This window comes from Molossus molossus, unplaced genomic scaffold (genome assembly GCF_014108415.1).
Source record: "Molossus molossus isolate mMolMol1 unplaced genomic scaffold, mMolMol1.p scaffold_m16_p_6, whole genome shotgun sequence".
NCBI lineage: Eukaryota > Metazoa > Chordata > Mammalia > Chiroptera > Molossidae > Molossus > Molossus molossus.
The window spans coordinates 103627414-103649765 of record NW_023425399.1 but is presented as its reverse complement, the minus strand read 5'-3'; the positions used below and the strand labels follow the sequence as shown (position 1 = coordinate 103649765).

Sequence of the window (22352 nt, the reverse complement as noted above, 5' to 3'; positions counted from 1 at the left end):
TGATTTTCAGTGTCAGATGAGTTTGGTGTAAGATGCATATGCAAAACAAAATAAAAAGAATCCACAAAACACATAAATAAAATCCAAACCGCCTTCTAAGTGGGACTCTTTCATGTTGTTGCTGCTGCTGCTGCTGCTGCTACTACTGCTGCTGCCGCCGCTGCTGTTGCTGCTGCTCTTCTAGACCTTTTGGAGAAATGGCTTTCGGAAGTTTTGCCAGGAAACATAGCTCTAGGCAGCTTTGTAGCCCCCTTTCTGCTTGCTGCACTTGCTCCTTTCGTTCCTTTGCTTTTTGCAGGCTCTGACCCAGGGAAGGTGCGCATTATCCACTAGATACGTGGAAGAAGAGGGAAACCAATTAGGGTCGAAATAAATGCTGGAGAGAGAGAGGGAGTGAAAGAGAGAGAGAGTGAGAGTGAGAGAGAGAGAGAGAGAAAGAGAGAGAGAGAGAGAGAGAGAGTCTTGCTTCAAATTGCTCTCATGTTAGAGACGAAATGAGAATTTAGTGCAGGTGGCACCTTTATTTTTATTTGGGTTCACATATAACAGGCAAATCCTATACAGGATGGAAATGGACATTGCCACGTTTATGGCCAAGGTTTTCAATATAAAACAAACAACTTTTTTCTTCTCCTTTGTAAAACTAGAGTGTTTTCTAGAGAGGCTCCTGCCCTCCAAACTGAATCTTGATAACATTATGGGGACTGTGTTTGTTTAAAATGTGGTAGTACTGCCTAGCACTGACAATCTAATGAACCTGAGGAAAAAGAAAGAGAGTGGTAATGGGGGAGGAGGGGGGTGGTTGCTAATGTTGTGCCTGTTTTAGTTCTAAGTTGGATGGTGATGTATTTTACTAAAATGAGCCCTTAGCATAAACTCTTAAGTTACATAGTGAGAGTATGAAAGATCTTTGACAAACTCTGGAGGAACCAATGTCTTCTTTTTAACAGTAATATTTCTTTGTTTTTTTTTTGTTGTTTGTTTGTTTGTTTGTTTTTTAGATGTTTTCACCTCCTGTGAGCAGTGGGAAAAATGGACCAACTTCTTTGGCGAGTGGACATTTTACTGGCTCAAGTATGTAAATTCTTTTCTTGGTGTGTAGTTAAATGTTCTTTGCTGTTTATTCACTCATTGTATATTTTTGGCTCTATTGAAATATTCTGAAAAAGTCATTGAAATTTAAGCCTGTAATGATATGGTTATTTCATTATCCATCAGTGGTACAACTTACACAAAATGTCATATTTTGCAAAATTAAAATTAGGTCTTTTTTTTAATCAAGGAAACTGTCTCAGAATTCCATCACTTAATTTAAAAGCAATTTTCTAATATAGTTGTAATCAAACATGTGAAGATAAGGCTAATGTTAAAATGAGGGAAATAAATTAATGTTCCCTATTTGAAAATAGAGGGGAAAAAATCTAACTTTCATAAAAAGGGAAAATCCCTTGTAAATAATATCAGTTTTATTAGGTACTATGTATAATTAACCCTTTTAAAGAAATGAGTCTTTAATTTTGCAGATGAATGCTGTGTAGTAAACCATAACTGTAAATAGAGAGCCTCTTGCTAAGCTAAGAGCTAAATGTGAATTCATTTATATTTAAAATATCTTTTCTAATGCTTGAAGTGTTTCTTTCCCCTGTGTATTATGTGTGCAGTGATTTTTTGCTATATTTGAAGTTGCAAATTGGGAAGAACCTCACATTTTCTAAATGAAAGGTCTTTGGGTGATGCTTAAAAAAGACATTAGCTCTATTCACAAAGGAAAGTGGGTGCGAATTGATTATCTGATATCTAAGGAGGAGTTTAAATAGAGGGCTCTCTGAGGGTCTCTTATTAAAAGTGAAAACTGAAAATATTTTTATTTAAAATGTATTTGTTATTTTGACCACTGAATTTCATATCAGAAGAAGGCATACATTGTTGCCTGCTGTTCTTTAGTATCAAGGCTTAAATCCATTTATGCTGGTTAAACAGCTGCAGTATTTTAGTTCTGGCAGTGGTACATAACAGTACATTAGACAGCGTGCTATTCTTAAGTCAGACTGGTAAATGTTGACATTTTTTAGCTGTGAGGTGGTAGTGGAATTGTCTGTTAACTACTGAATATAATTTCACATCTCTTAATTTTCATAGTAATGAGAAATCTGTTCACCTTTGTGATTTCTGTAATTGGTGTGTTTTTACAAAATGAATGGCTTCTAAAAGTTGGTAATTTTCAAATAAGTTAGTTTTTCTTCTGGCCCCCATAAATCTAAGGGAATTTTAGACTCTATAACTTGATTTGTAAAATATGAGATGCTTCCTATGGTTATATTTTATCATTTTTTTGGGGGGGGGATCCACTTTGATTAAAGTAGTATTGACCATATGTTTGTGTTTTCTGCTCTGGACCCTCATATATTTTTCATTTGTATTAGTTTTATATCTTGGAAATTTCTGTATTTTATTCTTTATACAACTTTGAAGTAAAGATGATTACAAGTATCTCTTCTAGACAAATTGATTTTTCATGTTAAACATTATCCAAACAGTAGTTAACTTTATCTATGACAGTAATTTTCTTCGTGATTTTACTTAAGAAAATGTGTATTTAGTTTAAATCTAGAAATAGATTATGTCAGAAAGGTACAGAGGTAGACTGCTTTCAAAGTCAGTGCAAATACTCTTGCACTTTGTAAAAACTGACACATTTGGAATAATTTAAGTATGTCAGTTTAGGTATGGCTTAATAAAGTGAGGTGATTCAGAAGCGTGAAATTTCTATGTTCACATTTAGATAGAGTCCTTGCTATGATGTTTAAGTGTTCACAGGGAGTACAGGCTGGATAAGTATGAATATGTATTAATACATCTTGGTAAGTGATCGTATATTGAAACTTACACAGTTTGTCAGACAACTCTCTGTGTGTACGTGTGTGTGTGTGTGTGTGTGTGTGTGTGTACACATATACATACATGTATAAATGAACCCAGACAGAGACTTCATCCCTAGTGAGACATTATGGTCTTTCTAATGAAGATGCTGTGATTATTTTTAAGGTGTTGAACTTTAAAGTTGCACAGGTGTAGTTTTCAGGCCCAAATGTTTACTTGTAAAGGTGAAAAATGTTGTGGCTATTCTGTTTGGAGTTCTGGATTAGAAATGCAAGGTATTCATTCAATGCGGTATGATGGTGACTATAATATATAGGGTACAGATTGGAGTGTTGTTTTTTGTCATCTATTCAAGACATATTTGAACACAGGGCTATTAGTGAAGTAAATGGCTTATATTTCCACTCAATAAGATAAATAATTTATCTACAAAGATAAAGTCTTTTTAAAGCATAACAAATTAAAAAATCAGGAAAACTGGCTTTTAACTGGGAGGATGAACTAGGTAGCTTTGGATAGAGAAATAATTTTCTAAATTTACTTCAGGTTCATATCTGTTGTCCTGAGTGGACTCAGATGTCACTTTCATGGGTAGCTTTGTAACTTAGGTCCAGGAAAAAAAGATCCAAGCTATAAGTAAACTGTTCATATTTGAAAAACCAGCTATATTTTTTTCAGTGAAGCATAGTAATATTTCATGCTTAAAGTTCCCAGTAGCTTTTGATTCCATTAATGTTAGGATGCTCCATCGTGATTTGCAATGTGAGAATGAAAATAGAGTGTGGCCATATTTCCTTTAATCTTTCATTTCACAAACATGGTTTTTCCTACCACCTTAAGAAATGGGGAGGCTGCTAGGGAGAATGGAATGTAACCTGAGCTACAGCCTGACATTCCCAGGGAGCATTTTTCACATGAAAGGCTTTTGTCAACCCAGGAAAGGACCAGCAGTTTTGTTTGATGTTTGCAGGTGTTCAGCGGAGAGCACTAAAACAGTTCAGCCATGATAGTTTAGAGCCTCGACGACCTTAGCAGGAGATTGGTGGGCTCTGGAATTATTTTTAAGAAATAGTTGTAACCCATATGGTAACTTATACAAAGGGATTTAATATCCGTTATATCATTGATCTTAAAACAAACTAAAAGTATCCACATGCCTGGATAATTGGAAAATTATTCTCATTAAAACGTAGGATGGCAAAGTTACCAAAAGGAAAAAAAAATGCTCCTAGAGTCTATAATTTATTGGTTAGGAGGGGCTTAATTTTCTAATATTACAAAAATACTGTTTAGTTGTTACCATTGAGTCTTTTATAAGCAAAAGATAAACATGCTAGCTTTAGTATCTTTTAAAAAGTAGTTTTAAAGTTGGGCCATTAAAATTATCTATACTCAAGAATAACCCTGGTCACATCTGTTACATGTATTTACAGTTAGTCTGTGATGGATACTACATCTTCCTCCCTTGGTTTAAAAGTTGAGCTTTTTCCCTTGTGACTGTTTAGTTTTACTTAGGTGTTCAGTATTTGTTAAAGATTGCCAAATGAATGGGTGTTTGAACAATTAAGAACAGTAGTATAATACACCACATCTCTGTCATGGTCGTTTTTGAAAGAAGACAAACATTTCCTGATGTTCATACAAGTTAGTTAACCTTTATCCACATGACACCAAAACGACACATCAGTTTAGTAAATTCAGTGAGAAAAAAAATGAATCCAATGGGTAGTACTGTATCACAGAGAAAATCACAAATGGTCAGCATCCTGAATTGATTTTCACCAGTGTGAATTCATGGTATGGGGAAAAAAAGTTGGTTTCCCCTTAAAGGTGTTTGTTGAATAGAGTTATTTAATTGTATATGTGTGTGCATGTGTATGTGTGTGTGCGTGCATGTTTTAAAGCAGCCTTACTCTTATAGAACATGCCATAATGGTTATGTGGCTTTTTAAAGAGCAGAGTAATTTACTAGGTTAAATATAAGTAAGGTGGTGGTATTAAACCCATTATGTTAGAATTGTGGAATTTTGGAGATAGAAACCCCTCAGAAGTATACAGCCTAGTGCTTCCATTGGGTAACCAAAGAAAACTGAAGCTCAAGTTTAGGAGTATCTGTGCCTTTATTTGCTGTTCTAAAAAAAACAAACAAATTTTGATTTGCTAATTCTCTATGGCTCTGCAAACCCTTTATTGGAATGACACTGGTTTCATTACTGTGTTTTTCTGTAATTTGTATTACATAACAGAGAATCAGGATTTCTGTGTTGATTTTGTGCATACAAATGCTTCTGCATGTGCGTGTCACCCTTGAATACTTTCTAAGGTTTGGAACTGAATTTTGAATATTGATCATTCTCTTTTGCCCCCCCCCACCCCCCACCCCGTGACTGTTTGCAAGATGTTAGATTGAAAAATAGAGTGTGGATGGGTATGAACTGACAAAATTAAAGTGCTTCTTAATATGCATCTTATTGTATTTTATTTTTTAAATTCCCACAAGAACTCAATGAGATGCAAGGATTACCATGCTCATTTCATAGAAGAGGAAACTGAGATTCGGAGACGTTAAACAACTTGCTTTCAAGGCAGCTGGTAATGGGAGTTAGGTTATAAACCCAGGTTTGCCTAGCTCAATATCCTTTTCACACATACTCACACTCACAAACACACAGAGTCAGATATAGATTGTTTTTTCAAGATTATACAGGGATAAAAATATTTTATTGAGACTTGGCCTGCAATAGTAGCCCTGATCTTTAGCGTAAATAAGCAATTTTTTGAATTCTCTCTCAAGGATATGTTTTGTGACGAGAGAGAGAGAGAGAGACAGGGAGAGAGAGAGAGAGAGAGAGAGAGAGAGAGAAACATCAATGTGAGGATGTGAAAGAGAAACATCAATCAGTTGCCTCCTGTCTGCACTCTGGGAAGAGATCAAACCTAGGTAAGTGCCCTGACCGGGAATGAAACCTGTAACCTTTTGGTGTATGGCATGACGCTCCAACCAACTGAGCTACCCAGCCAGGGCTAGAGAAGATAAGTATTTTAAAAAACATATTTAAGATAATGATGTAGCCCTGGCTGGTTTTCTCAGCGGTTAGAGCGTCGGCCCACGGATCAGAGAGTCTTGGGTTCAGTTCCTGCTAAGGGCATATACCTTGGTTGCAGTTTGTCCCTGGCCCTGGTTGGGGTCATGTGGGTGGCGGCCAGTTGATGTCTCTCTCTCACATCAATGTTTCTTTCTCTCTCTTCTTCCCTCTCTCCCTCCTGCTCTATCTGAATCTGAAGATAAATGCAAAAATGTCCTCCAGTAAGGATAAAAAAAAAAAAAGATGATGTAGGGCCCACTATTTTTCCTGCCTTAGTATCCAAATAAATTAACCTTCTAATTTATATGGATTTCAGTGTGACTTAGAATGGCTCACTGTTGTTGTTATTATTATTTTTGTTACTATTACAAGAAAAATATAGTAGATATTTTCAAAATTGTGCTTTTATTCAACTGATTATCTCCATAGCTGCCAGTGAAAATATTTTGTTTTCAGTTATTTTTATGTCCCTAATCAGACCAAAAGTTCAGGTAATGAAGCCTGCTCTGTTAATATCTAAAAAATAATATTTTTTTGGTCTTTAACTGTAAAAGAACTTTTGCAGTTCATTGTTAGATGTTTGAAACTTAGTATTGAAGAACTTGGTAATCCTCAATTCTATCAGCATCATGAAAATAAGCAGTATTGAAATTTTGATATGTCTATTACCAGACATGTGCTTAAAATATTACTTTTCTAAATTCAGAAGGAAGAAGCAATACTCTATTTGACATGACTTAAGTAAATAAAGTGCATTAAACAAATGTGGGGATCCAAGATCTGTTGAGACTGAAATGCTTAACATTTTTGACAGCATCAGCAAATTATCTTTACCCTACTATTGTAATGAGGAAATCACTTAAATAACAGATGAACAGCTAAGTCACATAAACATATATAATAGAACTATGTAATGAAAGTTTATGCTGTTAATTGCTCGAATCTGTCTTAAATGCTTAGAATCATGAAGCAGTAAAGACTGTCATATAAACAGTTTTGTTTTGAGCTTAAAATTATTCCTTTTTGCTTTCATCTGCTATGATAAACAAAGTAATTTTGTAAGCTTTACAGATCAAACATTTCCTCCTAATGGTAAACTGTATTTTATATTGGAAGTTTGCAATCTCGTCCAAGGCGTGGAGTTGAGTCCGGGGGGCCCCAGGCCTGTGATTTTCAACGTTTAGTATTTTGATGCTATTTAGATCAGTTCCCATAAGCCAAGATAACAGATCTTAAGTTGCCTAATAAGGAACATGGTGTGTTTTGAAACGCTCTTCAGCTTACAATTCTTGAACCAAAAAGTTCTTGGCCAAACCTTTAGAATTTATATCTATATATTCATTAAATCAGAGCTTGCACAGACATAGCATGAAAATGAAGCTGGGTAGAAACAGAAAAAAATTTTCTTCTTTTTTATTTTTTGTATTTTATGAGCTATTTTGTATGACCAGGTGTTCTTCCAAGTTAATTAGATAGTGCTAAGTATTAGAGAAAGTAAAGTATATCATAGGGTTGTTGTTTTTTAAGCTTACTTTTGTTCTGGTTTCTTATTACTCGGAATAAAAATTTTTAAATTGACCACCAAATTTATAAGCTTACCACATGGGTTATACATTTTCAAAACCTGTGAGCCCACTTAGACTCAGCAATAAAGTATGCACATGAGTTTCAGGTGGATACTTTTAAACCATGTGACTCTTAATGTTTATGAGAGAGACATAAGAGAAGTAGCAATTTAATCTTTAGAGAAGATTGGAAACACTTTGTTATAAATAATATACACACACACACACAGACATACAACATACACACGACTCACAGGAATAGCAAAAGTGTTGAAAAAGGTTGTGATGTTTACTTTCATTTCTAAAATAAATAAGGCCCAGTTAATAAGCATATCAAATACCCAGGTGTGTTTAAAATTAGTTTATATGGATAAATTTCAGGGCTGTAAGAATGTATTTTATTTAAGGGTGCAGCTATACGATTGTTCAAATGGATGCTTTTATACTTTTGTCTGACAATTAACATTTAATGAATGACTTTCTAGACTGCCATTGGTGGTAATTACTATATGTAGTTTATTAACTGCAATTCATTGTTGGATGTGCCTGTATTGATTTGTTTTGCAAACAACCCTTCACACATTCAGCAGTATTTGTACATTGCTTTTTAAAGACCCTGTTTCATTTGCTGATGCCACTTCTAAAAATTTTAGCTTACAAATCTTCAGGTACTAGAATGCCTCTTTGATCAGAGTGACTTTAATTGAATTAAAACTTCATCAACTTTTCAGCTATAAAAATTTTACACTTGGATACTCAGGGAATCCCAAAGAAACTATACAATGTTGTTTTTCAGGTAAATGATTTATAGAAATTAAGATTTACAACAGACTTCAGAGATGCTCTGTTATTTTTTAGGTAAAGAGACTAGGTTTGGGAGGACTAACTGTCTTTTGCCCAAATCATACAGTTGGTTATTTGGCCATAAAGAAACACAATTACAGATGTTCTGACCCACTGGTTAGGGACCCCATGCTGCTTTTAATTAAGGTTTGGACTTAATCCGTTGGTACCAACTTTATGTTTCTTAAGAAGAGGAAAACTTTTATAATCTCCCATTTCTGAAAAATAGCAAAAATTTAGACTGTGAGAGATGGACATCGTAATCCGGCTCACTTGTCATCACGTGTTCTAATTTGGCTAAGGCAGTTGACGAATAACTGTTAAAATGTATTGTGTTATTAAAAATAACACAGTAAGACCCATGATTAAATATCAGGGCTGTAATTTAATCTCGGGGGTTCTGGTGCTGTTCATAAACCATTTGGCTTTTTTCTCTAACAGATGACGTCAAAATACAGCTTGATTGAATTATGACCCTGGGTTCCAGGAGCACCTGCTTGTGCCTCTTTACTTCATGCATGTCAGCATTTCCATTACAAACTTTTCTTCTGCTCTGACATTTTTAACTTCAAATAGTTAAACTAGGCCAGTGGTTGGCATATAAACTGTTAGCCCCCTGGGAAAAGACTATTTTTCCAATAAAACAGAGAAGGTGGTGACAAAGCCCATTACAGAATACCTTTTAGAATGTTCTTCCTTGCTTTAATCTTCCATTAATTTAAACATTCCCTTTTGGGGTACTTAGCTGAATTGCAAAGAATCTAAATGGAAGGATTTAATCTCAGATTTCTCAAGTCAAGTCTTAGATACAAGATATTTATAGACTGCTAAACTAGGAAAAGAGCTCGCTTTTATGAAGGAGGGTATTGAAATGTTAGTTGTGGACACTCTAGGTTTCATAGTGAGTGATATGCTAAAGTGCAAGGAATGGAAAACATGCAAATCTGCGTACCTTGTGAGTAATTACTTTTATATCCACTTCAGATGAGTACAATTTGATAATGAATGGTTTAGAAAGGTATATTTATTTATACTACTTCCTGGAGATTTCGGGCAGACCTTCAGCTTTACCCCTTGGGTTTTAATATGTAGGCAATGGACATAAGATGTTTTTATCTACCTAGGTAGTTACCTGTCATAAGTCTTATTGAGGGTGCATTGAATATATATTTTCGTATCTCCTGTGTTGAAGTTCCTATGTTAGCAACCACACCACATGGAGGGCTTTGTGGGGGAGAGGCCCTGCCGGAGACGTCAGGTACTCTTCCAGGAAAGGAGAGAAAACCATTCATGTTGTGGGATTTTAGATAAGTAAAAACTGGTTCTTGCTGAGAAAAATTAATAGTGAAAGCCTCATGGACAAATCGATGCTGATCCCTGAAGAAGAGGGATAGGATTTTGATGTGGGGTATTGGCACGAAGTATTTGGCATCAGAATCGTTGTGAAGGAGGCACAGGAGGAGGCCCCGCAGCTCTGCGCTGGAATCAGCTCTCGTCTAGGCACCTGCTGCAGTTCCAGGCAAACGTCCCTGTCCTGAATGCCCCTCTGTTTTCCTTTCCTGATCTTGGGATTGCCTTGGTGTTAGCAATTATAATTTGGTTCCTTCCAAAGCATGTGTTTTAAATGGTAATGTCAGGATGGATATTAAGGTTTTTAGGTTTCCGGTTTCAAACTCCTCCTGTTCTACCCTCCAGCAGAGGACATTTTTTTTTTTTTGGATCTACAGCAGTAGCTACTTTGGAGAAACTTATTTAACTGAATTTGGGAAATCTAGATTTCTTTTGCAGTGTTTATTGCTAAATAGCTGTTTAATATTGACAAAGTAGAACCTCAAAGCCTGCATTTTAAAACTGAAAACAGTTTGAAACTCCCCAGTATACTTCAAGAGGGGTTTTATGGGATACTTTAAAATATTTTCAGGTTGCAAAAATACTCATTATTATAATTTTAGTATCACTGCCATCAGCATTACCAATGCCACATCTTTTGGTTCAACAGCTAGCTGGGAAATGTGATAGTTATTTTTGCCATGTGATACATTCAGAAATGCATTTAGAAACATTTTCAAAGATATTGTGATCTTTGCCAAAACTTAATAATGTTTGTTAAAAACATTGTGGAATGGTCAGATATACCCTTGGGTAAAATCGATCATAATTACATCACAAATGGGAAAAAATATATAAATACCATCCTTTCCTTAGGTATTGATGAATTCAGATTAAGATGTCTTTCTCTCTGTGACCTCCAAGTACTTCAGTGTAGCACAGGATTCCAGTTTCCACAAGAAGCCAGAAATTTAATTGATGGCTGAAATAGGCTTAGGAAGAATTTATTAATGAATGTAATTGTGCTTGCTACAGAGTACAAACAAGATTATTATGCAAAGAGAATATTTTAGACCCATTTCTTTAAAATGTCAGTTACAAATTTATGTATTCCTAAAATAATTGCTTCACTTTCAAAAGTAAGGGATTTAATATATTGGAATATTTTGCAACTCAGAATATTTTGAACTCAGAGAAAAAAGTTGTCATCAAGTGGGAGTATTACAAGATTGAATATTTAATTTCATATATAATCCAATTTTATAATTTTGAAAAGAAAGACCAAACAATATCAATTTCAATTCTTGTTCCAATAATATTTGGTTGTCATGTGCCTTCTTGAGCACCATTGTCTTCTGAGCAGTGTCCCAAGCCACTGACGGCTTTTCTGTTCTCTTGTGGGGACTCTGCCTCTTGGTTCAGTTGCTTTTAGCCAGTCATTTCCTCGATTTTAACCTCTTATTATTCTTCAGCTTAGCATTCCAGCCCATGTAAGAATTCTACACTTTACTCCTTAGTAGTTTTGTAGGTGGGAAATCTTTTGGATAAGGTGAAAAATATTTCATAATTACTTTAATTAATTTTACTTAAAAAATTTCATTCTTGTTTAAGGCCTGATTATGTAAAGAATGTTGAAATATTCAGAAAAATGAAAGGGATGAATGCATATCATATCATTCTTTTTTTCCCCAGTGTGAATATAGTTCACTGGAGTAATAATTGAATTATTAAGAATTAGTAATTTTTGCCCTGGCTGGTTTGGCTCAGTGGTTAGAGTGTTGGCCCATGGACCAAAGAGTCATGGGTTTGATTCCGGTGAAGGGCACGTACCTCAGTTGCAGTTCGGTCCTCGACCCTGTTCAGGGTCGTGCAGGAGGCAGCCAGTTGATGTGTCTCTCTCACGTTGATGTTTCTCTTTCTGTCTCTCCCTCCCACTCTATCTGAAGATAAAAGGTAGAATATCCTCAGGTGAGAATTAAAAAAAAAAAAAGAATTAGTAATTTTTATTTATTCATCTTTTCATTTGTTCATTCATTTATTCATTCAATAAATGTTTTTTGAGAGCCAAGACAAGTTAGTGTTAAGAAGTCATAGTGATATAAAGAAGGAAAAATTTCAACTTCAGCATTGTAATGGAGCCTGATGTTGCTATTGTTAGGTAAAAGCTTTACAGTGATTCAATAGGAAAGTACTTTTAGTTAGTGATGTTGAAATAGAGTTAGATTTCTTTAACAAATACTTTTCAAATATAACTAAGTGCAGACTTCATAGTTCCAAATGAAACAGAAATTCTAGAGTCTGTGTACTTGTGCACTTCTAAATGAGTATAAAGGAAGGAGAATGAATTCTAAGGATTACGGAAATTAGACCTCAAAGAGTACTGTTACGAAGGTACGTTCAAATTTAGTACCAGACACTCTTTGGGAAGCATGACAGTTATGTTCTATTGGTCCTTTTTGAGCAGAACTTAAAATTTTGGATTTATAGGTAGCGTTCATTTAATTCAAGGGCACTAGATAAAAACAGGGTGGGCAAAAGTAGGTTTATAGTTGTGAGCATGCAAAACAAGTTTTTTTCTGTATTATTATTTATTGATTACTATATTATTATCCATACGAACAAGAGTAAACTTGCTTTTGCTCACTCCTGTATGCTTATCTTTTTTATTTCCACACTTGAAATTTTCTGTATTTATTTTTAAATGTATATACAGAAAAATTATTTACTTTCAAAATTAAACAATTGTTTATTAGGCCTCTACCATGTGTCAAGACCATGTCAGGAGCTAGAAATAAAATGATGAGCAAGACACTTAAGTTCTTGCATGGATTAAATGCGTAGACAAACATTAACTGAATTATTAACCAAAGAAATGTCAAGTTCTACATTTGAGAGGTGTGTGGCAGTCAGGAGAGGCTTCCCTGAGGCTGGCACACCCAAACCTAGTTCTGATACATGGGGGGAGTGAGGTGGGCTGGAGGGCATAGATTCCACACAGAGAGAGCAGGTCGTGGTTTGAGCTGGGGCGAGGGAGACGAATAGGAGCTGCGTCATGTAAGGCTGAGCAACGGAGAGTCTTTGCAGTATGCGGCCCATGAGGTTGTGGCTGGGAACACTGGTTGTTGCCTGGAACATGACTTAAGGGTAGTAGGTATGGGTGGCCCAAACCAGTTGTGAGACTTCTGCAAAAATCCAGGTGAGAGATGGGGTTGCTGGTCCTACAGTAGGGGGTGGTGAAGTTGGAGAGTTAACTACAGACCCTACTTGAAATCTATAACTTTAGTCCACTGGGGAACCTTTATCGTAGGCACTTCCTTTATGTTGTGAAGCTTCCTATAACTTTAATACTTTAAAATTTACTACACTTTATACCTTATAGCAGTAACTGATACCTTATTCAGCTGCCATGTGATAACCACTGACTTTTTAGCAACCAAGCACCATAGAAGTGCTTTTTATTTTCCGAGAGAAGTGGTAAACTGATTTTTGCAATTCTGTTGTGAGAGGTTGAAAGTGGGAGACCAAGGCAAGAGGAACTCTTCTTTCTTATTTAATGGTCTTTAGTAATAATGCACCATTCAGGCTTCCTGTAGCTTATGTTCTTATTACTGGTAAACGTGATGGTTCAGTTCACCCTGTTGAATAGAATTCATTGAATGCCTGCAGTCACTTATCAGGTAGCACATCCACAACATGTTGCTGAACTTTAGGGGGATGATTTGATTGATACGATATTATGTCTGAGATTAAAACACTATTATTTGATTGTATTTTTTTGAGGTGGCCTATGGGGGAAAATTAATATCTGTTAACACTAGATTAGGAACAGAATGAAGCTTCCTATGTTTACATATCCCAGGTAATATCCTGCCTTTCTCTCTTCGAATGACGGCCTCCCTCTTGCACTCTGACCCTGTCACTTTTCCTTGCATTTCCTCCCCCTCCTTCCCCTCTATTTTTTCTTTGACCTTATTGGTTACTATTGGGAGTCACCTCTCAAACCAGTATGTGTGTTAGTTCATTTTAGTTAGGAAAAATACTGCCATCCTTGGGTTATTTACTGTTGAAGTTGAAGAAAATATATTGTTCTCTCTCTCTCTCTCTCTCTCTCTCTCTCTCTCATCTTTGTATAGGCCAGCTAGTTAGAGCAGTGATTTTCAACCTTTTTCATCTCATGGCACACATAAACTAGTTACTAAAATTCTGCGGCATACCGAAAAATATATATTTTGCTGATCTGACAAAAATAAATAGGTATACTTTTTATTCATTCACACTGGATGGCTACTGTTGTGTTGGCTGTTGTCTTTTATTTGACAATTTAAGGGAAAAGAGGTCTGTCTCTGACTCAATAGTTAGGTATTGAATGCTTTAAGAATTCTTGTGGTTCACTGGTTGAAAATCGCTGAGGTTGAGCATTGGGGGATGCTGTGGGTAGGGGTTGGATCCTGATAGCTATGCCAGGTAGTAAAACGTGGTCCAGGGCCCTAGAGCTCTGTGTTCTTCATCAGAAGGCTGCTGGAAGGAGAAGCATGGAACCATCTGCACTGAGCGGAGAGCTTCGTAAACCGTCGGCCTTGCTGCTGGTGAGCTAGTAGGGTAACGTTGATGTGAGTGGACAGCTTTCACGTGTTGTTCCTGCCTCCTGGAGAATGCTTTCAGCATCTAGGCATGTGTTAGCAACTCTGAGTTAAAAATGAAATGAAATACAATTATTTTCCTTTTGGGGTGGGGATGGCACACAGTATTTCAATAATATCTGCAATGCTTTATTTAGTTTTTTGGGAAAAAAAGGGAAGAATGTTATGGTTGACTACTCTATACTTGAAATATTTTATAATTAAAAACAAAACAAAAAAGTAACCAATCAGACAAAAACTCTCCCTCCCATTTGCATTCCCCGCTGAGTATAGACTTCCTTATTGCCCTCCTTCACAGCAAGAGTTTTGTTCATTGTTGTGTACACTGGCTGCTTCTGTATCCCTTCATCCTGTATGCTTTTTATTTTAAGTCTAACCCTAACCAAATATTTCAGAACATAATTTACTTTGTAATGTTTGACACCTACAAAATTATCATGTAACATATATAATTAGGAAACTTAATAATGGAGTGACAACCCATGGAACCACCACTCAACAAGAGCACTAGAGCAGTAGCAGAACCTTTGACTCTCCCTGAGATTTTTCCTTATCCACTTCCCTGTCTTCCCTGCCAGAGGCAAATATTCTACTTTTATAAGTAGTTGTATGACATGTATATGTATCCTTAAACAATACGTCTGGTTTTACTTAATGGAGGATCATAAAAATGCTATCCTTATATTGTCTGTGCTACTTATTTTTTCACTCAGTATCATGTGTTTAAGATGTATCTATGTTGTATGTGGCCTTAGTTTGTTTTCTCTGCTGGTCAATGAACCTTTGAATTGATTCCTTTTTTCCTGAATTTCTCCTGATGCACACTTGGTCCTTTTTATTTTTTTTGTTTTTATTTATTTATTTATTTATTTATTTAATCAATCCTCACCCAAGGACATTTTTGCATTTATCTTCAGATAGAGTGGGAGGAAGAGAGAGAGCAAAACATCGATGTGAGAGAGACACATCGACTGGTTGCCACCCACATGACCCCAACCGGGGCCAGGGACAAACCTCAACCGAGGTACGTGCCCTTAGTGGGAACTGAACCCGGGTCTCTCTGGTCTGTGGGTCAATGCTCTAACTGCCCAGCCAAACCAGCCAGGGCCACACTTGATCTTTAAAAAAAAAAAATTTGTAGTGTAGCTATTAGTGTAGCTATCTATGAGTAAAATGTAGAGTTATGTGAATATTCAACATGACAAGATAATGCCAAATTATTTCCCAAAGTTTATTACCAAGTTATACTCCCACAGGCAGAATAAAAGATTACTGTTGATTGATGCACACTGTTGCCCATCTTTAGTGTTATTAAGTTTATTAATTTGTATCAATCTAGTTGGTATAAGGTTTAAATGTATCTGACTGTGCTCTTAATTTGCATTTCCCTGATAACTAATGAGATGAAGCATGTCTATATGTTTTTATTTATCCATTGTTTCTTGTTCTGTGGAATTCCCCCTCCTCAATTTCTGTTGAGTTGTTGGTTTTTTTTCTTACTGATTTTTAGGTGGTCTTGATATGTTTTGGGGCAATGATTCTTTCTGTCATGATGCTGCAAAAACTTTCTCTTATTTTAGGACCTGCCTTTGTACCCTCCTTATGGTACGTTTTGATGAATAGAAAACCTAAAATTTAATGTAGTCATATATATATTTTTTCCTTTGCCTGTTTTGTGTCATGGTTGGAAAATCTCACTCTACCTCAAGGTCATAAAGAGTTTTTTGTATATGCTTCTTCTAAAAAGGATTTCATAGTTTTGACTTCTACATTTAAGTTTTTAATACAGTTGGGACTGATTCTGTAGAATGGAAGATAAGGGGTCTAATTCCATGTTTACGTAAATATCTTGATATCCATTTGTTCTAGAGTCGTGTATTGAAAAGTCCATTCTTCTCCCCGGCATCTATAATAGTATACATTTCCATATTTGTAAGCGTCTTTCATTTTGAGTCCTTTATTCTGATCTCATGGTCAATTTGTCTATCCTTGCCTCAGTTCCCTATTATAATAAGTTCTAGACTACATTTTGATATCTGGTAGAGTCCTTCCTCTTCCTTTTCCTGTCCCATGTGTACACATTGTACTTTTGGCCATTTGGGGCCTATGTGCTTCCATAGAAATTGTAAAATAAACTCGTCAAGGTTTTTCATGGCCTTTTAGGGATTTTATTGAAGTAGCTTGGGAACCAGTGATCATTTCAGAGAAAATACATTTTTAATAATGATTATTTCTACTCATGTATCTTTCCATTTATTTAATTTTTCTTGATATCGCAAAATAAAGTTTTATACTTTTCTTCATAGTTTCTAAATATCTTTGATGATTTATTCTTATGTACCTTATTTTTCATGTTACTATGTTAATGGTATTTCATATAAATTAACTCTTCAAATTGTTTTTGGTATATATAAATGCAGTTGATTTTTGTATATTGATTTTCATATTCAGCCATTACCAACCTTTTATTAATTCCAAAACCGTCTTTGTTTTCTTCAGAGTTTTCCACATAGGTAGACATATCTTGTGCAAATAATGACTTCTGTTTTTATCTTCAAATCCCTAAACCTGGCCTTTCCCTGCCTTGTTCTTACCATGCTGTCTAGGGCCTCAGGCACATTGTTGTTAAACAGAAGAAGCAGTAGTGGGTATCCTTGTTTTTTTCCTGATTTTCACTGCTGATGATGGTAGATATATCATTTAGAAACTTTACTTTTGTATAGATTTTGCTGAAGTTTTGTCATGAGTGATACTGAGTTATACAAACTGCTTTTTCTATATGTATATTTAATTGCTTTTTCTATATATATATTTAATTTATGATTTAAAAAATTTCCTTTACTTAGTTAATGTTGTCAGTGATATTTATATTTTTCCCTGCATAAAATTCCTTTGCATTTTGGGGATAAAACTAATGTGATTGTAATTTTTTTTTTTTTTTTAATTTATCCTCACTCAAGGACATTTTTGCATTTATCTTCAGATAGAGTGGGAGGGAGAGGTGGAGGAAGAGAGAGAGAAACATGGATGTGAGAGAGAGACATCGACTGGTTGCCACCCACACGACTCCAACCAGGACAGTGACAAACTGCAACCAAGGTACGTGCCCTTAGTGGGAACCGAACCCGGGCCTCTCTGGTCTTCGGGCCAATGCTCTAACTGCTGAGCCAAACTGGCCAAGGCCTAACTTCTTTTTTTTTTTAATTTTTTTAAATTTTTTTATCTTTATTGTTGAATGTATTACAGATGTTCCTCATTTCCCCCCCATTGACCCCCTCCTCCCACTCTCATCTTCCTCCTGCCTTTCCCCACACTGTTGTCGGTGTCCATTGGTTATGCATATATGCATGTAAGTTCTTTGGTTTATTTCTTCCTACCCCGCAGCCCCCCTTCCCTTTGAGGTTTGTCAGTCTAGCAACCAATTTGTACTTCTTAATACTTTAACCTTTTTCACCCATTCCCCCAAAACCCCTCCCATCTGGCAACCAACAAAATGTTCTCTGTATCTATGAGAATGTTTCTGTTCTGCTTGTTCATTTTGTTTGAGGATTCAGTTGTTGATAGATATATATTCATTGCCATTTTGTTTATTCATATATATATATATATATATATATATCCTCACCCGAGGACATTTTTCCATTTTTTGTTCAGGTAGAGTGGGAGGGAGAGAGAGGAAGAGAGAGAGAGAGAAACATCGATGTGAAAGGGACACATCGAGTGGCTGCCACCTTCACAACCAACCAGGGCCGGGGACAAACTGCAACTGAGGTATATGCCCCTAGCGGGAATCGAACCCAGGTCTCTCTGTACTGCAGGCCGACGCTCTAACCGCTGAGCCAAACCGGCCAGGGCTATTCATATTTTTTTTATCTATTTCTTCAAGAAGACCCTTCAACATTTCATATAATAATGGTTTGGTGGTGATGAACTTCTTTAGCTTTTTCTTGTCTGGAAAACTCTTGATATGGCCATCGATTCTAAATGACAGCTTTGCAGGATAGAGTAATCTTGGTTATAGGTTCTTGCTTTTCATCAGTCTGAATATTTCTTGCCACTTCCTTCTGGCTTGCAAAGTTTCTTTTGAGAAATCAGCTGACAGACTAATAGGAACTCTCTTGTAGGTAACTAACTGCTTTTCTCTTGCGGCTTTTAAGATTCTCTCTTTCTCTTGAACCTTTTGCATTTTGATAATGATGTGTGAGCCTCTTGGGGTTCATCTTGTTTGGGACTCTCTATGCACCCTGGACTTGTATGTCTGTTTCCTTCACCAAGTTAGGGAAATTTTCTGCCATTATTGTTTCAAATAGGTTTTCGATTTCTTGTTCTCTCTCTTCTCCTTCTGGCACCCCCAAGATGTGAATTTGGGCACGCTTGAAGTTGTCCTAGATGCTCCTTACACTCCTCGTTTTCTTGGATTTGTTTTTCTTTTTGCTGTTCTGATTGGGTGTTTTTGCTTCCTTATATTCCAAATCGATGGTTTGCTTCTTGGCTTTACCCACTCTACTATTGAATCTGTGTAAATTATCTTTATTTCAGTTAGTGCCTCCTTCATTTCTGACTGGTCCTTTTTTATGCTCTTGAGGCCCTCACTAAGTTTGCTGAGGTTCTCACTAAGTCCATTGAGCATCCTTATAAGCAGTGGTTTGAACTTGGCATCTGTTAGGTTGCTTATCTCTATTTCGCTTAGTTCTTTTCCTGGAGTTTTGTTCTGTTTTTTCATTTGGGACGTGTTTCTTTGTCTCCTCATTTTGGCTGCCTCCCTGTGTTTGTTTCTATGTATGACTCAACGAGAGGTATGGGGCTAGCTGAGACCAGATGCTGCTTGTTTGAAAGAATTAAGGAAAACCTGAAGCAGGAACCAAGACAGGCCAATCCTATGGTTAAGCAAGTGGCAACAGCTTGGTTGGGCCTGAAAGTTGGGTGGGGCGGGGCCTCAGGGTGGGGCTACCAGTGTGAGCCAGGTTGCTGGAGTCCCAGATATGGCAGCTGTCTGCCGCCCCAGGGAAGGGCTCACCAAAGGAACAGAGGCCTCTTACAGCATGTTTGTCCCGGAGAAAGCCCCCTCTCCAGCCCTCGCTCCAGTGCCAAACAGCTCAGTTCTTCCCTGTTTGTCTCTGGCGCCCCTGGAGCTGCCTCCCCTCCAAGCTTAGAGGGAGTGAGTCCGATAAGTCCTGCGCGGGCCCTTTAAGGAGCTGCCTGGGGCTCCAGCCGCCTCAGCCTCCCTGGGCCTCAGTTCCCGCTGGTTTTCTAGCCAGAAGTTATGGGGATTATCTTCCTGGCACTGGAACCCTGAGCGGGGCACCTGGTGTGGGACGGGGACCCCCCAGTCCTCAGGAAGGACCGTCCCAGCCTAGGTGTCCGCCTGATTTTTATCCACCACACGTGGGTGTGGGACCAGCCCATCCCCTCCACCCCTCCTACCAGTCTCCTGTGGCTGCTGCTTTAATCCCGTAGTTGTAGGACTTCCATTCAGGTCGATGTCAGGCGGTTTTGAATGATGGTTGTTCTGTAGTTTAGTTGTAACTTTGATGTGGTTGTGGGAGGACCCGATACTGCATTTACCTACCTGCCATCTTTTTTCCTAATCGATTTAAGTTCTTAAGTTGACCACTTAATTTGTTGTGTTGGCATCATTTATTTTTTTAATGTAAGAACTTAAGGCATTAAAATGCCCTCAATGCTCTGCTGTCACTGTATTCCATAGGTTTTATTATATAACATGTTCATTATATTTTATTTTAACTACTTATAAATTGCCATTATAATTTCATCTTTGACCCTTGCAATATTTATTGGTGCCTTGGAAATTTTACAAATGAATGTCATTTATTCTTTTATTATTGAATTTTAATGTAATTAATTTGTTGTCAGAGCTATTCTGTATGACAATAGTTCTTTGGTTCTTGTGAGACTTGCTTTATTGTCGGTTTTAATTAATCAGTTTTCATAAATGTTCCATTGCGTGCTTGAGAAGAATGTATATGATTTGAAGGATCTGTATGTGTCCAGAAATTTAAACTTGTTCATTTTGCCTTACAATCATTGATACCTTTACTAATGATTGCTTTTTGGAGGGTGAGGGGTGAAGGGTCTGCTTGACATATTTGTCATTAATGGCAGTGGATTAAAAGTGACTTTGCAGCCCTGGCCGGTTGGTCAGTGGTTAGAGTGTTGGCCTGCAGTCCAGAGAGACCCAGGTTCGGTTCCCGCTAAGGGCATGTACCTCGGTTGTAGTTTGTCCCCCTGGTTGGGTCATGCGGGTGGCAATCACTCCATGTGTCCCTTTCATGTCGATGTTTCTCTCTCTCTCCCACTTCCACTCTATCTGATCAACAACAACAAAAAAAGTGACTTTGCAAACTTATTCTTTTGGCTTTATACATGTTGAAATTGTATTCATTGAAGTTTAAAATTACTAGATCTTTCTTGTTAATTAAACCCTTTATCCACTTTGTATGTGGTCACCCTTTTTCTGCTCTTTGTCTTAAAGTCTATTTTCTCTGTTATTAGTATAGTTGTCTCATTTTCTTTTTGGCTAATGATTGTCTAGTGTATCCATTTTTTGAACTTTTATTTTTAACCTATGTATGTTGTTGTGCTTTAGGTATGTTATCTGCAGCTGGATTTTAATTTTAATCTAATCAGGTAATATAAAATTATTTAAATTCATGTACATATTTTGTACTTCAGTTTAGGCCACTTACATAGATTATAAAGGTGCCTCTTGAAATTGTGCAGTTTGGTAGCTGTGTGATTACTGTCATTTAAATTTTGGTTTCTATTTGTGTTGCTTTTTATACCCTTTTTTTCCTTCTTGTCTTTTCTTTAAAGAGATTAAGGTTTTGTTTTTTTATTTCATATTCCCCTTCCATTGTTTGGAATTTATTTCTTTTCTTTTAGTCGTTACTTTTGAGATTTTATTATGCATAGTTGTCTGACAAAGTCTAAAGTTTGTCTATTGTCTTAATTCTCCTTTGAACCAATTTTAAGATCATGAAATACTGTTCCTTCCATTAATCCCCTTCCTATTTAGAGTAGTTTTGTTTTGAGTTTTAAAGTATTTTCTACAAATAAGATATGATTATTAGACAATGTTTAGATTTACTAGTGTATTAATTTCTTTGCTCAACACTTTCTGGCATGTTAACCCTTCTTTATGATATATTTCTATGTTTGGTGAAGTTCATTCTTTAGACATTTTTAGGGATAGGGATGTTGAAGATCAACTCTTGTATTTGATTTTGTTTATCCAAAATGCCCTGATATTCTCCAAAAATAGTTTTGCAGGGCACACAATTCCAGGTTGATTTTTCTTTCTCATTACTCCAGTTTAATTCTGCTGTCTTCTGAATTCCATTGTTGCTGATGAGAAGTCTGCTGTCACTCTAATTGCCATTCCTTTCTAGGACATCAGTCTTTTCCCCTGATTCCTCTTATACCTTTCAGTATTTAGCAATATTATTTCATTAAATTAGCAACTCTTTGAGAAAAGTGTTTATTTTTGTTAGAAACTCTACCCATCTGGCTTCTCCATACCACTTTTTCTAGTTTTTTTTTTTTTTTTTTCCTGCCTCTTTTTTTTCTGGCTTCTCTTCTGCCTGAACTGTGAATACTGGACTCTTTTGGGGATTTTACCTAGGCTTCTTTTCATCGCTGCTAAGCAGCATGGTATAATTCCTCAATCTGGAATCAGATTGGGTTGATTATCATCCAGTTACTCATAGTGTGACCTTATTTCCGTATTTTAAAATGGGTGGAAGTAGGGTTGTTGAGAGAATTCAATAAGATAACAATTTTCATGCACTTAAACCCTGTCTAACACATAGTAGGCAGTCAGTACATATCTACTATTATTCTCATGCATATTTTCTGTCTAAGTAATCTTGTCTGTTTCCAAGTATATATGTTGCTCTAGTCCCATTTGTGCTTTCCAGTGTCAGTTTGTAGAGCCAGTTGTCTATTTGATTTCTCCCTCTCCCCTTCATATATGCCTTCTCTAGTTTTCT

General features: G+C 36.5%; 1 protein-coding gene across 8 annotated transcripts in view; it reads left to right on the top strand.

Moving 5' to 3' along the window:
- Nucleotides 1-22352, top strand: part of TCF4 (transcription factor 4) — a 349525-nt gene that overhangs the window by 2936 nt on the left and 324237 nt on the right. For all 8 annotated transcript variants that reach the window (XM_036244526.1, XM_036244527.1, XM_036244524.1 and 5 more), the window contains exon 3: nucleotides 1002-1074. In XM_036244526.1, the coding sequence (XP_036100419.1) occupies nucleotides 1002-1074 (73 nt within the window). The remainder of the gene's footprint in view (nucleotides 1-1001; nucleotides 1075-22352) is intronic.